The sequence below is a fragment of the Chroicocephalus ridibundus genome, chromosome 18 (genome assembly GCF_963924245.1).
Source record: "Chroicocephalus ridibundus chromosome 18, bChrRid1.1, whole genome shotgun sequence".
In the NCBI taxonomy this organism is placed as follows: Eukaryota; Metazoa; Chordata; class Aves; order Charadriiformes; family Laridae; genus Chroicocephalus; species Chroicocephalus ridibundus.
In genome coordinates, this window is record NC_086301.1 from 423741 (window position 1) to 439049 (window position 15309).

At 63.4% G+C, this 15309-nt stretch overlaps 1 protein-coding gene across 2 annotated transcripts in view; it reads right to left on the bottom strand.

Moving 5' to 3' along the window:
* Positions 1-14920, bottom strand: part of ZBTB16 (zinc finger and BTB domain containing 16) — a 61254-nt gene extending 46334 nt beyond the window's left edge. Inside the window, exons 1-2 of one of the 2 annotated variants that reach the window (XM_063355561.1) lie at positions 14770-14920; positions 13025-14362 (exon numbers count right to left, since the gene is read on the bottom strand). In XM_063355561.1, coding sequence (XP_063211631.1) covers positions 13025-14292 — 1268 coding nt within the window. In that variant the 5' untranslated portion in view covers positions 14293-14362; positions 14770-14920. Of the gene's footprint in view, positions 1-13024; positions 14367-14769 lie in introns of both variants that reach the window. The other variant, XM_063355562.1, reaches the window with a different exon arrangement.
* Between the last annotated feature and the right edge of the window lie 389 nt (positions 14921-15309).

Below are 15309 nucleotides of genomic sequence, written 5' to 3' on the forward strand. Positions count from 1 at the left end.
TCTCCGTAGATCTTTTGGAATTTACAAGATAAATACTGGTAATTTGATTCTTATCTTCTTCAAATCCAATTCTAAGGCAATTCTGTGTAAAGGACACTAATTATAGCCCGCGGGGAAAGAAAAGGTAACCCATCAGCGAGAATACACTTGAAACGTTTAAAGGGGTACGGGACACTGAAAAGTTAAATAGATTTCAAATCTGCTCTCGCAAGAACAATAATTTGTCGGGTGAAAATGATTCTCTGCACCATTCCCGCTCCCTGCTTTTGGCGACGGGCTCGGAGCCGGGCCGGGAATCCCGGCATTTGCCGGGGCTTTGGTTCCCTGCGGATCTTTCCGAGGCTGCCGGTCGACAGGAGCAGGCGGAGGCGGTGACGGCGGAGGCGAGCCCTTACACAGACAGGCACGCCGCTCTTCCCCCCCACTTCCCTGACGTTATTTACTAACGGAAAGGCGCAAGTTTATACGCGCAGGGGAACGTGCTTAGCAACATACACCCAGTGCGAAAACCACCGCTCCTTAGCCCAAATATTGCGCCTTTTCCAAAAGGCGTGCCGAAACGTTGGCAATGCTGAGTCAGTGCCGAAGAGCATCCCGAGGAGGAGGAGGAGGAGGATGGTGGGGAGACCGCGCCGGCCACTGCCACACAACACGCTCCAAGCGTTATGGCCCCTATAAAATAATAAACCCCCGACCCCGGGCTGCGGAGCCAGGATGTGGCAGAAGATGCCGCAGGAGGAATCAAAGGGATCTGGCTGTGTTTAATGAGTGCCGAGCGGGCTGTGGCTCCGCAGGGCCCCGGGGGAAAAGCCCCCGGACCCGGAGAGGGGCTGGGACCCACAGCACCGGCGGCTGCGGCATCTCCCGGGCAGGAGCCGAGCCCCGGGCTGGGCTGCGCGACCAGGATGGGCGCAGCCCGCGATGTGTTTGTTCACTCCGGGGGAGGGCGGAGAGATGCTGTTTCCAAACCGGTGGGACGCTGGCACTAACATCCATCCTCACCGTCCCTCCGACGACGGCACGATTATTTCTTCTAACGCGGCGACACTCGCAGCTAAGTCGTGCCTGACCCTGGCGGCGCGGGGCAGACGCCGTACGAGGGGTGACCAAAGGTAATTGGAAATACAAGCGCCGCGGACCGGAGCAGAAGAGCTGCCTCAGCAGCGACAGGCGAGAGCGATGGCGCTTGGGGGGCGGCCGGCACCCACCCGGGGACACGGTCCATCAGCCCTTTGCTGAGCCAAGACGCATCCCGCACTCTGCGCAACGTCGTCCTGAGTCGGGGAAAAACCCGGCCCGCTACGGCAGCTTTCAAAATAGCCCTTTTCTCCCAGCATCGTGTATGCAAACATTCCCTATTACCCCGCTTCCATGATTCAGCAATTCAAGTCCTGGTAATAAAAAGTGTGGTAATCCGCACATTTGTGCAAAAGAATGGCAAATTCATGCCTTCAATAACGTTTATTAGGAAAAGACATTTTCCCTTTCTCACATTGAAGGAAAAATACAGTCATTTAAAAACGGCAAAAGAATCAGCTCATTAGTTAATAACAGTGACACAAACCCCACCAGGGGAAAATCGGAGCGGCTGCAGACCCAAGGAAGGATTAAGCCGACGTATGTAACGAAGGAAAGATCCCCATGCCCGACACACACCCAGCCCTGTACCCTGCGTTAGCCGGCAGAGAGGAGGGACGGCAACGAAACACGCGCGAGACCCCGCGGCGGCCCCCACCATCGCTGCTGCAGCCCAGCGCAATGCCCCGAGGCAGCAACCCCAGCGGCCTTCCAGCCCGGCCACGGTCCCCCGGCCCCAGCCAGCGCCCGCCGGCCCGCAGAGCAGTCCCCCCGTGGGACACACAGGGACCATGGGACGGGGGGGCCACAGCGTCATGGGGGGACCCAGGCATCACAGGGGGGATGGGGGGCATCACAAGGGCTGGGGCATCACGGGGGATGTGGGGCATCATGGGGACCAGGGACATCACGGGGGGATGCAGGGCATCGTGGGGACCAGGCACATCACAGGGGGATGCGGGGCATTGCGGGGGGGACATCACGGGGGGATGCAGGGCATCGTGGGGACCAGGCACATCACGGGGGGATGCAGGGCATCGTGGGGACCAGGCACATCACAGGGGGATGCAGGGCATCGTGGGGACCAGGGACATCAGGGGGGATGCAGGGCATTGTGGGGACCAGGCACATCACAGGGGGATGCAGGGCATCGTGGGGACCAGGGACATCAGGGGGGATGCAGGGCATTGCGGGGGGGACATCACGGGGGGATGCAGGGCATCGTGGGGACCAGGGACATCACGGGGGAATGCAGGGCATCGTGGGGACCAGGGACATCACGGGGGGATGCGGGGCATCACGGGGACCAGGGACATCACGGGGTGATGAGGGGCATCACAGGGACCAGGCACATCATGGGGGGATGCAGGGCATCGTGGGGACCAGGGGGGGATGCAGGGCACTGTGGGGACCAGGAGCATCACAGAAGGGACCAGGGCCAGGCTCGGCGCTGGAGCTGACCTGGGACCCGCCTAGGCTAGGGGACACCTCGCCGTGTCCGGCCGCTCTTTGTCTGCTCGCCACTGCTCAGGCTCTCGCGTTGTCGCCGCTGTCTCTTCTCTCGCCCTCCGCTTACTTACGCGGAAAACGTGGTTTCCGCATGAGCCGTCGCAGCACAAAAGAGCCCGTACAAAGACGCATTTGCACGTGTTACACCCAACCAGGAAGAAGCGGAATGCCCCAAAACACCGCCGGCAGCAAAAGGAGACGAGGCACAGCGCAGGCGGGAGCACAGGAGGGGCACCACGAGGAGCATCCCTCCCGACGGCGGCTCAGGGCGAAGCAAACCCTGGCACGGCACGACTTTGTTCCAGAAATCCCACTTCCGTGCACATGTGCCATCTTTTTGGTCGGGTGGAAAATCGTCACCCCGCGCCAAAGCCCGAAGAGACTCGGTCCCGCAGAGTGCATTTGACACCGGGGACCGAAAACGCTCACCCACGAGTGTGCCGAGGACGCAAGCCCCGCTCGTGGCACATCCATGCAGGCAACCAGCAGCCAGAAACGTCCGACCTGGCCGTACAAACACAACGCGATGTGGGTTTCTCTTACTTTCAGCAGGAAGCAAGTCCCCATCGCTCGCTCTAGGTCAGCGATCCTTATCAGCCCCCACCAACTGTATTTGTGGGTAGCACCACACACCCAACAAACGAAGCGGGGCGGGGAGGAAAGCAACGGCGTTCGCCGGCCTCGCCCCGGGATAACCGGCTCCGGCACAGCGTGTGCGGCGGCGTTTGGTGGCCCCCTCCCCGACACACGTAGCGCTAGCGGGAAGCTGGCCGCGCACGGCCGCTTCCTTCACTTAGCAACAAAGGTGCTAATTAGGGAGCAGCTCTCCAGCTCCAGCCCAGCTGGAGGAGGCCGCGGCGCAGCTGCCTGCGCCGGCAGTGGCCGAGCCCTCAGCGCTTGCCCCGCAGAGCCGACACACCGCGCACGGCTCCGCTCCGCAACAAGGAGAAGGGAAGCATCCCGGAGTGCCGTCCTCGGGAGACGCACGGCTCTGCTCCGCTGGGGGGGCTCAGCCCCCCATCACCAGGGTCCCCTCTTTTGCCATCTCCTTCTGGAGGGCGCAGCCGGATGCGTCCCTCTCCCAGTGGCGAGGTCCGACGGGAGCTCTCCTCCCGGCCTGGAGCGGCACCGCCGGCCGCCATCCCGGGCCCGTGCAGAGCGATGGTGGCCCATGACCCGCCGGAGTCCCCCGATCCCCCCACCCACCCGCTGACTGGTCTCAGCACCCGCTCCGGGGCAGCCGGCGGCAGCTCCCACCCCGCTAAATAATGCATCGGCCAGCCCTGATTAACGCGAGAGAAGGACGATATACATTTGTGGGCTGCTTTACGTCACATTTGGTTCGACGCTGAGGGAAGAGCCGCCTCCAGCGCAAGGGCCAGATAAGCCAGAAATCAATAGACGCGATGGCCTCTGCATCCCGAGACCCCCGCAGCCCCCCAGCTCCCCGGCAGACTCAGCACCCTGCGGCCGGGAGATGCTGGGGGTCCCATTCCCACTGCGGCACCCATTTCCCACAGCCCCCGCCCTACACACCACCCTCCCTGCAGCCCCAGAAACCACGCTCAAACCCCCCCAAAAACCCCCCCGAACCAAAGGCTGCCCTTCAGCCCGGGTGACAACAAACCAAAAGGCGCGGCAAAGCCAGAGCGGCGTTTCCCCCATCTCTTCCCCCGAGAGCAAGAGGAGACAAGGACCCGGGAAGCAAAAACAACAACTCCTTCCCGCTTTGCCACGGGAAAGGTTTTCATCCAAGTTCAATTTTTCCCCCAAACACGTTCCTGCTGGAGGGCAGTGAGGTTTCTGCCCATTTCATCGCTCAGCGCTGGCGCTCGTCCGAGGCAAGCGGGAGCCGGGCTCTGAGCGCCCCAGGGAGACAGGGCAGCTGCGGGACCCCCCTGTGCCCCCCAAAAGGTGCGGGCAGCGCAGCCCAAAGGGGCTTTGCACGCTACAAACGCCTCCGGCCACCGCTCTCGTTCGCAGAAGCGCCCTTCCGCCCGCTCCGGGCACTCGGGATATTTTCTACGAAGAGGGGGAAGGAAGAAAGAGGGGAGGAAATCACCGCGTTACGGGTAAAAAAAAAGCAGAGGGCCCAGCGGGGAGGTACGGAGGGTTTCGGTTCCGAACACTGCGCCGATTCGCAGAAAGGGGCCCTGCCGCGCTCCGACCACCCCAGGCCGCCGCTGCCGCGCACCGGGCTCGTGGAGGGGCGCTGCCGCGGTGCCGGCGATGCACGTGGTGCCGTGCCCCGCGCCCCCCGGCTGCGCGCGGCATGGCGGGAGCGGGACAGCGAGCGGGTGCCGGCGTTGCACAACGCCCCGCGCCTTATCTCTCCCACGCCAAGGCAGTTGGTGCGTGTTGCGCAGCAGGCTGTGACCGCAGCCCGTGCCCAGCCGCAGATAAGAGATCTGTCACCGGCACTCTGCGCTGCGCTGCCGGCAGCCAGCTCCCACCGCCAGCACGAAACCCCCCGGCCAGAGCCGTTTGCCGGGTCCCTCTGCACCGAGCATCCCCTCGCTGCTTCCCCCAGACCGACTGGAGCATCTCCTTCCGGGCACTCGAGCACCGAGGAAGCCCGAGCTCGCAGCTGCCCCCCAGCAAACCCCCGAGAGGCCAACACGGAGCAGCCGAAGGCACGCAGTAAAATCTGGAAAGCGATGAGCCGTCCCGAAAGCCTCGTGTCGCCCTGCCTGCGCGCTTCCAAGAAGACCGGCTGGGGTTTGGTTGGAATTTTTTAACGTGCAGTCTGTGCTGTGGTTAAATCGAATTTCTTAGAGTCGTAGCCTTCACGGGTTTAGTCTGTGCACGCCAAAATTAGTACAACCTGTCCCTAAACACCGTAATAAAAAACACATAGTAAGCGCTTTGCCTTTATTTATGTCAGCGCCGGTTTCAAGGAGGATGAATCACACTTCCTCCTTAGCGCTCCTTTCTAATATGATTTACTATAAATAATGCACAGAGAAAAGAAGGAGGGAAGGTGACAAAGGGCAGGGCGCAGGGATCCCGGCACCATCCCCAAACTCGGTGGCAGGAGCAGAAAAGCCCTTTGCAGAGCTGCGCCGGAGCCGCCAACAGCGCACGGGCGGCGAGGGGCGTAACGCGCGGCACGCCAGCGCCAGTCTCAGACGACGCTAAAGGACAGGCAACAGCCGGGGAGTTTTATATCTATACATACACACACATATATATGCCACACCGGGAGCCGGGCGGGCGTTTGGGCGAGCAGGCGGCTTTCTGCCGCCCCTCTGCCGGAGAACAGACCCGCGCCTCCCGGTGCCGCGCAGGGATGCCCCAGGGAAGCCAGAGCCCGGCGCTCCCCCGGGGAACCCCCTCCCGCGGGGGGTATTTGTGCTCTTTTTTCCGACCTCGCCAGCCCGCCGGCGATGGAAACGGTCTGCTGTTCGGGGTTGTGGGGTTGGTTTTCTTTAGTTTCTCTTTGTTTTTCCGCTCGGTCGGTGTCTGCCTTCTTTTTAGGTCACCAAGGTGAAAAGAGGCATCCCCCCTCCGCCACGGGGTGACAGATGGGGGTGTATTTTGTTTTGAGAGGGGGGTGCGGGGGCCCCCTCCGCAAGGTGCAGGACGAGCCCCGCGGCATCCCCCGAGCGGCATCCCCCGCAGGCAGCGAGGCAGCCGCGCCGAGCGGAGCAGGGGGTTATCAGCCCGGCTGATACCGGCAGATAAAGAGCCCATCTCCCGCGCTGACACCGCTAACAAAGCAGGCTGTTTAACGCCGATTTATGGCGGGCGGCTCTAGCGAGGCTCGATGCGCCTGACAGCGCCCGTGCCGACGTGGAGGAGCATCTCCTCCACCGCGCACCGCCAACCGGCTCGCGACACGGCGCGCCAATACAACGGCAAGGCGGCGACCAAGGCCGAGGGAACACTGAACCAGCGCAGCGGGGCACGTATCCAACCATAATCTACTTAAAATCAGTTAAGAACACTACAGCGAAAATGATACCGGCGGCCCTGGCCCCTGGCCAGAGCAAGAGCCTGGGGCGCAAAGGCTCCCTTCCCACAATCCAAATTTTAGGGCGATGCTCCCGTCTTTAGCCACAAAACGCCGGAGCTGGCGGACGCTCTCGTTGGGAAGAGGAGTCCACCTGTACCTGTGACAGCACGTGCGCCAGCAGCACGCGCTGCTCTCGCAGGGGCACCCGCGGCTCCCCGCGGCAGCTGCAGAAGCGATCCCCAACACCACGGGTGCCAACCGGCCTTCCAAACCGATACCAAGCATTTCGGGCACGCGGCGGCTTAGACAGGGATTATGCAGAAGGAACACGCACACAGCGTTCCCGAACACCCCCGGCAGGTAAGCCCGTACATCAAAAGGCGTTACGTGAATGTTGGCACGTTATCTGGATTTACCCGCCTCGCGGCCGCGGCTCCCATCGCTCTCCGGCGGCAGAGCGGGATGCAGGCACTGCGCGTCCCGCCACGGCAGGGCAGGCGGCGGTGCCCGGCGAAGGACCAAACACCCCCGTAAAGCACCGGGTGCCTAACACCGGGTCGGGGGCGGGGGGGGAACCCCTCTCAGGCAGAGTGACACAAGCCAGGACTGCCGGGCGGGGGGGAATGAATGGAATAGGCTAATTTACACAGGAAGTGAGCACTTACCAGACCCTTCATCCCAACACACAAAACCCTCTGCCATATCTGGAAGCAATTACACCCAGTTAACATGATCTGCCTGCCACTAAAATTAACTGCAAACAGAAATATTTTTCACTTTTGCAACAGGAGATGCCATGGCCCCGTGTTTGGCTGCCGGGAAATATTTAGTAATTACTCATTTAAAGCCTCTCTTGAAGCTGTCAAGGAAGGTGGGGGGGGGGGAGAAAAAGAAAAATCTTGCTAATTGCGAGCAAAAAGGAAAATGCAGATCGTTTTACTCTATCCAAGGAAAACAGATTTACGCACCGGTGTAACTAAAGAGCCAACATCGCGCAGAAGCGGGGAAGGCGGCAGGGATGCTCCGTCATGAGCTTGCTGGGCTGCTCTACACCATTTCCACGTGGAAAAGGGAAAAAAAAGAGCCGAGAGCGTCCCCCTGAAACAGCACGGGCTCTCCAAGGGTCCCTCTGCGCAGCCAATAAATACCTTTTTAACCGGCACCACTGCACGAGCCATAACCAGAGCTGAAAAGGCCCCGCGAAGCTTAGCCAAGTGCTGCGAGCGAGCCTGGAGCGAGCCCGCTTGGGGAAAAGCCACCCCAGGCGTCCTCAAGCAGGCAGCTTTTAAACACCAGGGTCCCCATCCTGCAGCCAACGGGGATCGGCTGGCACAGATCCACCGGCCCCAGTCCCGGGGAAAGCGGGGGCACCCTGGGCAGGGCGCTCGCAGCATCCCCCTCGCCCCCGGGGAACACCCCCGGCCGCCAGCCTCGCCGTCCGTAGGGAAGACACAAAAGGTATTACTGGGCAAGGGGAAAAAGAAATAAAATTAAAAAAAAAAAATAAAATTAAAAATCGGCGTTTTCTGATGGGAATCTCACAGTTTTAGCTTTAAAGCGCGTCACCCGCGCAACTAAAACGATGCAGAATAATTGACGGAATAGCAGGGAAGGCGAGGGGGCTTTCCCCCCTCCGCGCTGGGAGCCGAGTATGGAAACGGTTAAGTCCCCCACTGAATAAATCAAAAGTTCAAGGCTGCAGCATACCAGGCCGTATTCCCCCTCTGCCCGTGACAAGAACCAGAGAGCCCCGAAATCCCAAGCATCCTGCGCGGGGTCTCGGCCGGCGCTCACAGGTTACACGCTCGGGGTCAGCGCCGCGGACCTCAGCGGCAACATTCATTTCCTGCGCGGGGCACGTCCCCCTGCCCATAAAGCTAATAAGGGCTTCCTCGCCCCGCGCCGCGCGGCAGCGGCCGGCCCGGACCCCTGCTTTCCATTAGCCCCTTATGATGCCAGGTGCCGCTAATAAGCCCCATCAGCAAGAAACAAGAGCTGCCAAGTCCTCTTCGGACTCTGGAAGTAATCACGGGCAGAGTTTGGGGGGCTGCTGCCTTCTTTATTTGTCCCCTTCCCCCCCGCCTCGTTTTCTATTTTTCCTCCTTTTTTCCAAAGTTTCGGCTGCAGCGGAACACAAATTGCCGAACGCTTAAAATAAAATAAAATAAAAAACAACTACTGTACCGGGCTACCAAAATGAACGCTAATAACATCTCACAAAGCACTTGGGATCCGATTTATCACGTTTATTGCTTTAATGGTGTACTGCATCTGTTTCTCACTGTGACGTGACGAGCAGTGCCAACGTGCCTAATGGCATTAGTCGTACAACGCTCGGGTGATCCAGGCGGAGACGGATGGAGGTGAGCCTGGCAAGGAAGGAGCCAAGAGCTGGAAGACTTCCCTACGCCGCTGCTTCGACTTCGCTACGCCGCCAACGCTACAGCTCCGGGCAGGCCAACGGGTCACCGGGATTTGCCGGAGGCTGTAGCCGGGACCCGCACGCCGATGGGAAGCCGCGGTTTCCCTGAGCAGGAGCATCCGGGACCGGCGGGAGCATCCACGCCTGGTCCTGCGCACCGCGCCGGTGAGAGCAGCGGTGCCGGGTCCTGCGCTGCTGCAGCGCCGCTGGATGCGGACAGGTAGATCTGCCGCTCCTCTGCGCTGCAGGAAGGGGAAAAGAGGGCAAAACTCTGCGGTCTGGGGCACCGCGGCCAGGGCGGAAGGGCACACCTTCTTATTCCACCGGAGCACACCTCCTTTAGGCGACAGCTCAGCCGTGAAACCTCAAAGCGCAAAACTCAGCAGTGAAAACCGATGGGAGGCTTTTCCCGAGGTGCATCCCCCGTAGGGCGGCGGGAACAGGCACCTTCCAGCCAAAACCGCTCCCGTTCGGGTTCTGAGCCAAAACGTTCGTTTTCCAGCCCAGCCTCCCCACCTCGCACAGCCGCACGGGGCCAACGCCGGCAGCAGCGGCACCGTGACGGTGGGTGAATTCCCGGGTAGCACCGGGCTTTGGACGCTCAGCTGCACCGCTAATGAACTTTATCAAATTGCACCCCCTCCCAGTCTTGCTATCAACATTTAAAAAATGAAACCACGCCTTTTATAAAGTTTTACGGTATTTAACTTCCTGATGAAAAATTACTCTGGGCTCGGCGCGTCGCAGCTCGGGAGGTTTTTCTCCGTACAAACAAACCCAAAAAGGGCCGCTGAACTATGGCTTTTTTGTCTGCAATTAGAAGCGACGATCGATACTAACATTAGATTAAGTTTGAACTTTGCTGAACCCAGAAGGAAATCTTTTATAAAAAAAAAATTAAAGAGCTGCCGACTCAATATACACTCAATTAGTCAAAATCATAAGCTCGGTAAAGAAGAAAAAAAAACCCCGGATTGCGCAGCAGCCGGCAGGTTCACGGACCCAAAAACCCTGACCAGAGTCGGTGCCGAGGCCGGAAGCCGCTTGGCCACCAAACGGTCACAGGCTCAGCGCTCTGGAGTTGCCCACCTCGCAACGGGGCACAGAGGGTGCTGCCACGAGGGCGGCCGCGGCAGCCAACCCTCCCTCGGGCACCCTCCATCACCTGGGCCAACAGCCCCCCCGACACGCTAGCCGAAGCCCAGTGAAAAGCCAGCCCGGCCCTCCGCTCCCCCTTTTCCTGCGTACGTTTCCCACAGTAATGAAGGCAGGAACAACACTCCGGAGGCTCCGAGACTACAAACACATATATTTATACTTCTATAGGCATGTGTGTGTGTAAACAAACAGCCCCGCCATATGCACCCGCTGCTGGCGCCATGTAAACAGGCACGGTGCTCCTCGGCTCACCCAGCTCCCCGCAGAGCGAGCGGCGTCGGCTCGGGACGGGCTCGGGCTCACTCTCTCACCCGCCGGGATTCGGCACGCGGAAGCCGTGGTGCCGGGCAGCTGCGCATCCCGCGGTGCCGCCCGTGCCGGAGGTGCCCCTCCCCGGCCCCCGCTCACCGCAGTGGGGAAGGGCTGCGCTCCGGGCACCGCCGCGCTCGCTTCGGGGTGGGAAAGCAAAACCACAGCAGCGAACGTGCGGCAGAAAGAGGTCAGCGAAAGCCGCCGGCCGACGAGCAGCACGGCGGTGCCCCCGGCGCATCCTGCCCCCGCCGCCAGCCACGCGGGGAGGGGGTGCCGGGACCCCAGCGTGGGGCACGGGTCCCCCTTAAACCCCCTCTCCATCGGGCACCGGAGCCCGCAGCCGGCACGTCGCAGCTGCCACCACCACCAGAACTGCTCCAGCAGGGAGTTACAGATCCCAGCCTAGCGTAGATGCTGTTTAACAGCTCCATAAATACAATAGGATCCCACAAATCCTCCCCAAATGGTAATTTTCACCACGTATTAGAAAGCAAACACCATAAAAAAGCCACATGAGTCCTTGTCTACACACAAACCGCCTTAGATTTAGACTTCGGGGCGAGGGGGGGAGGCGAGTGGATGCGACTGTTGCCCAACGCCTTTCAACATGGACGGCCTTACAGATCGCTTCAGAAACGGCTCGCAGGATTTGGCAAAGTTTGCCAGCGCCGCGTCACCTGCCCGGCAGCAGGAAGGGGCAAAGGGAGCTCGGCGCTGCCTTCAGCGATCGCCCCCGGGGCTGGGCTGGCAGGGGACGGCGCTCAGCCCCGCGCCTCGGCCAGAGCCCAGCGCCCGCCGGGGCACGGCGCGCACCCAGCCTCTGATAAGCATCATGAATAATTAAGAAATAAGCTACGACCCTGCAGCCGCGGCTGTCAAAACAAGGCAAGCCCAGGAAGGCAATGTGAAATACGGGCTGCTGCGCTGGGCCACGCTCCCCCGCCTCCTGATCGCGCAGGGAAGGATCCGACCTTCCAGCCAGCCCTGACGGGGCTGATCCCCGGCGGGAGCGGCCCCATCAGCCGCTGCTCGCGGGCTCGGAGGGGGAAAGGGAGACGACTACGGCCGTGGCAGAACGGCACGTTAAAATTCTCTCTGAGCCTCCACTGCAGCTCTCCCCCGGTGACGTTGGGTCTGCATCACCGCGCGGCCGGGGAAGAGCCGCACCGAGGCAGCTCTGGGCACGCCAGCCCGCGCAACCCCCGCGCTGCCGCCGGCCGGGGGGAACAAAGCAGCGAGCGGCCGCGCGCCCACAAAGAGCCGGGGTCCCCGCGCGGGGCGAGGGCTGCCCTCGCCGGCCAGACCCAGGGGCGACGCTGTTGGCGCACAGACCCGCGCGGGGATGAGAAGCCCGTCGCGGCGGCTGCCACCCGGCACGGGAAGCGCTCCTGGGATGAACGTGCGGGAGCTGCTGCTCCAGCACCGCATCCCGCACTGCTGGCGTGCCGGCAGCACCGGCTCCCCCGCCAGAGGCGTGCGCCCGCACGGCCACCGTCCCCGGAGCGCGTTACGTGCATCGGGACTAATTAACCTGTTGATTCAATAAAAAAAATCTGACAGGGTGCGCAGCCCGGGGAGGCTGCGAGCAGCTCCGGCACCGCGCCGGTGCTGCCTTCCCCCAGGCAGGACGCTGCCGCCCGCGCCGGGGGCCAGTGCCGCGCTCACCAAAGCACGCCCAGCACCGAGGGGTTTGACCGGCGATGCTGATTTCAGCACGGCAATTAACGCAGCCCCGTTCCCCAGCCAAATCAGGGAATGAGCTCCAAGTCCCCGCTTCCAGTATTGGGAGATGGTAAACGGGGGAGAACCGAACTCCCGTGCCGATAACCACCACCACCACCACCCTCCCACCCCGCAGCAGCTCCCCGCGGCGTGGGGCTCGGTGTGAGCACACAGATCCCCCCCACCCTGAGCCAGGGACCCCTGAAATTGCATCGGCAGCTACTGGAACCCGAACCCATGATGCCCCCAGGGACGGACCCCCGGCTCCGTGCTCACCGTGGCGTCACCCAGCCTGACCTACGTGTCACTTTGTGCAAAGTACAAATATTTCATAAACGGGGGAGCGGAGCGGCACACAACCAGCGGGCTGGCCAGGCGCTGCCTGCCGCGACCCCAAATGCCATCACGGCGACCAGGCGCGGGGGTCCCACGCGTCTCTCCCCTCCTCGCCCCGCGGGGGTGCTGGGCAGGAGGGACGGGCTCTCGGCAGAGGGTGGGCGAGGGCTGCCCGACCCCCCAGCATCCCTCTACACGCAGATCCCTAAACTCCAGGCATAGCAACCGTGAGTGGTTTGGCGGATGCCAGCCAGGGAAGCCGGCAGGGTTTGTGCTAGCAGGAGACACGCACGGCCCGAGCCCCCTCCGGGCTGCCCTCCCCAGCCGGCACTCGCTGCAAGGAACCTTCTGGCATGGCTGCCAGACCTGGAAAAGTTGCGACAGCTGTCCCCTCCCCGCGCACACCGCTCCGCACCCCGGTTTTGGGGTCCGCGGTGGGAACTCTGCACCGGCACACACAACACCCGACCCGAAACCGAAATCCTCCAGCGAGATCCCCCCCGCCCGGCGCAGAACGCGGCGTCGGCACTCACCGGTGCTGCTCGAGGGTCTCATTGTCCGGCAGCTCTGCCCCGCACACGCTGCACTGCTCGCCCAGGGCTCTGCTCTCCGTCTTCATGCCGGCCGCCAGCTCCCCCAGCTTGCTGAACAGCTCCCGCTGGATGAAGCCCTGGGGCAGCAGCCCCCCGTAGGCGCTGAAGTCCATGGAGACGGCCAGGGCCGGCTGCACGTGCAGGGCGGACGCCACAGCGGGCGGCACGCCGAGCACCGGCTCAGTCTTGTGGTTCGGCAGCAGGGAGTAGATGCCCAGGGGTTTCCCATCCTGGCCGGCGGCGACGGACGGCTCCGGCCCCAGCGGCAGCCCCTGGCCGGGCTCGGGCAGGGGCTCGGCGCCCTCCTCGCGGCCGTAGTGCAGTTCACGGGCGCTGGTGATGACGCTGCCGCGGGTCGGGGTGCCGGGCCCTTCCTTGCCCTTCTCCTCGGGTTTCTCCCCACTGGAGGCGCCGGGCTCGGCCGCCCGCGGGCTGTCACGGCTGGAGGCGTCGTCCACCTGCATCGCTTCGGTTTTCACCTCGGCGAGGCCGGGGGGGCGGCGGGTGGCGGGGCGCGAGTCCTCAGGGGCGGCGGGCGGCAGGGCGCCCTGCAGCAGCGACTGCCCGATGGTCATCAGGCTGTCCACCGCCGCCTTGGTGGGGCTCATGGCGGAGAGGGGGCCGAAGGAAGAGGAGGCGGAGGGGCTCTGCTCTGCTGTGGCTGCTGGCAAGCTCTGGCCGGCCACGCTGGCATACCCGCTCTCCTCGCCAGCGGGCTTGGAGATGAAGAGGCCCTTGATGTACCTTGACTTCCTCTCCTCCTCTTCCTCGGTGGCGGTGGCGGCACCTCCGTCAGCCATGGTGACCTCGGCGTCGTTGTCTTCGGAGGCCTGGATGGTCTCCAGGATCTTCAGGCACTGCTCCTCCAGGTACTCGATTTCCAGGATCTCGGCAGCGTAGAGCAGGTCGTCCAAGTCTTCGACCTTGGCCTGCAGGGTGGCGGTGTAGGCGTACTCCAGGATCTGCTGGAAGGTCTTTGGCGAGAGGAAGTCCAGGGTGTAATGCTGGCTGTTGCGGTGGAAGAGGATCTCGAACATCTTGCTGGTGCAAGCCAGCACCGTCCGGTGCGCGTGGAACTCCTGGCTGTCCACCATGATGACCACGTCGCACAGCGTCCCCGCCAGGCGCATCTGGTTGGCCTTGTGCAGCAGCCCGGTGGGGTGGCAGGGGTTCTGCAGCTGGATCATGCCCATCTTAGTCAAATCCATGGCGCTCCCGAGGCTCACTCATCAGGGTGCCTCGCCGTCGCTCAAATCTGGGACTAGCTTTGTGTGCCGACTATCTGCGAAAACAAAAGGCGGAGGGGGGAGAGGAGCGGAGCGGGAGGGGAGGGAAGGGGGGGGAAGAGAGAGAAGGGGGGGGGGAGAAAAGAAAAGAGGAGGGCCGGGGGAGGAGAGAGGAGAGAGGGAGGTTAGCCCGCAGCCCGCCGGCGACTCGCCGAAAACTTTCTGCGCGGGGCTCGGCGGAGGAGCCCGGGAAAGGGGCGCATCCCCGGCCGCCGCCGCCCGCCCGCCTCCGGCTCCGGCGCGCCCCGTCCCGCCCGCGGGGCTCCGCCGCCCGCCGCGACCCCATCAGGTGCACGGCGAGCGGCGGGCGGCGCGGAGCGGGGGGGGGGGGGGATCGCGGTGGGGTGGGGTGGGGGGGGGCCCGGCGCAGCCCTTCGCCCGCCCCCTGCCCGCACTCACGGCGGCCGGCGGCTGCTCCGGCAGTTCGCACTGCCCGCTCTCATCGCCGCCGCCGCCGCTCGCCGCGCCGCGCAGCAAATCACGGCGGCGCCGGCCCACGGGCCGCCCCGCGCCCACGTCAGGCCGCCCACACCCACCCACCCACCCGCCCGCCCGCCCCCCGCGCCCCCCCGCCGCCGCCGCCCGCTCCATCTTGAGTGCGGGCGCCCTCCCCCGGCCCCCCCCGGCCCCGCCGCGGCACCTTGCGGGGCGAGCGGAGCGGGGCGGCGGCTGGACAGCGCTGCCGACAACAAACATGGAGGAGCCGGCGAGCCGGGGGCGCGGGGACCGGCGGCGGCGCGGGGGCCGCCCGCCCCGAGGGACACGCGTCCGCCCCCGGGTGACAGCCCCCCCCCGCCCCCGCCGAGGGCGCCCCGATGGAAGAGGGGGAGAAGGTGGAAACCGGCCGGAAAGCCCAAGTTTCGGGTTCGGGTTTGGGCCGGGCGCCGCGCGACACCCCCATGAAGCTCGTTTCGCCCTGGCCAAGCGCCTGCACCACAC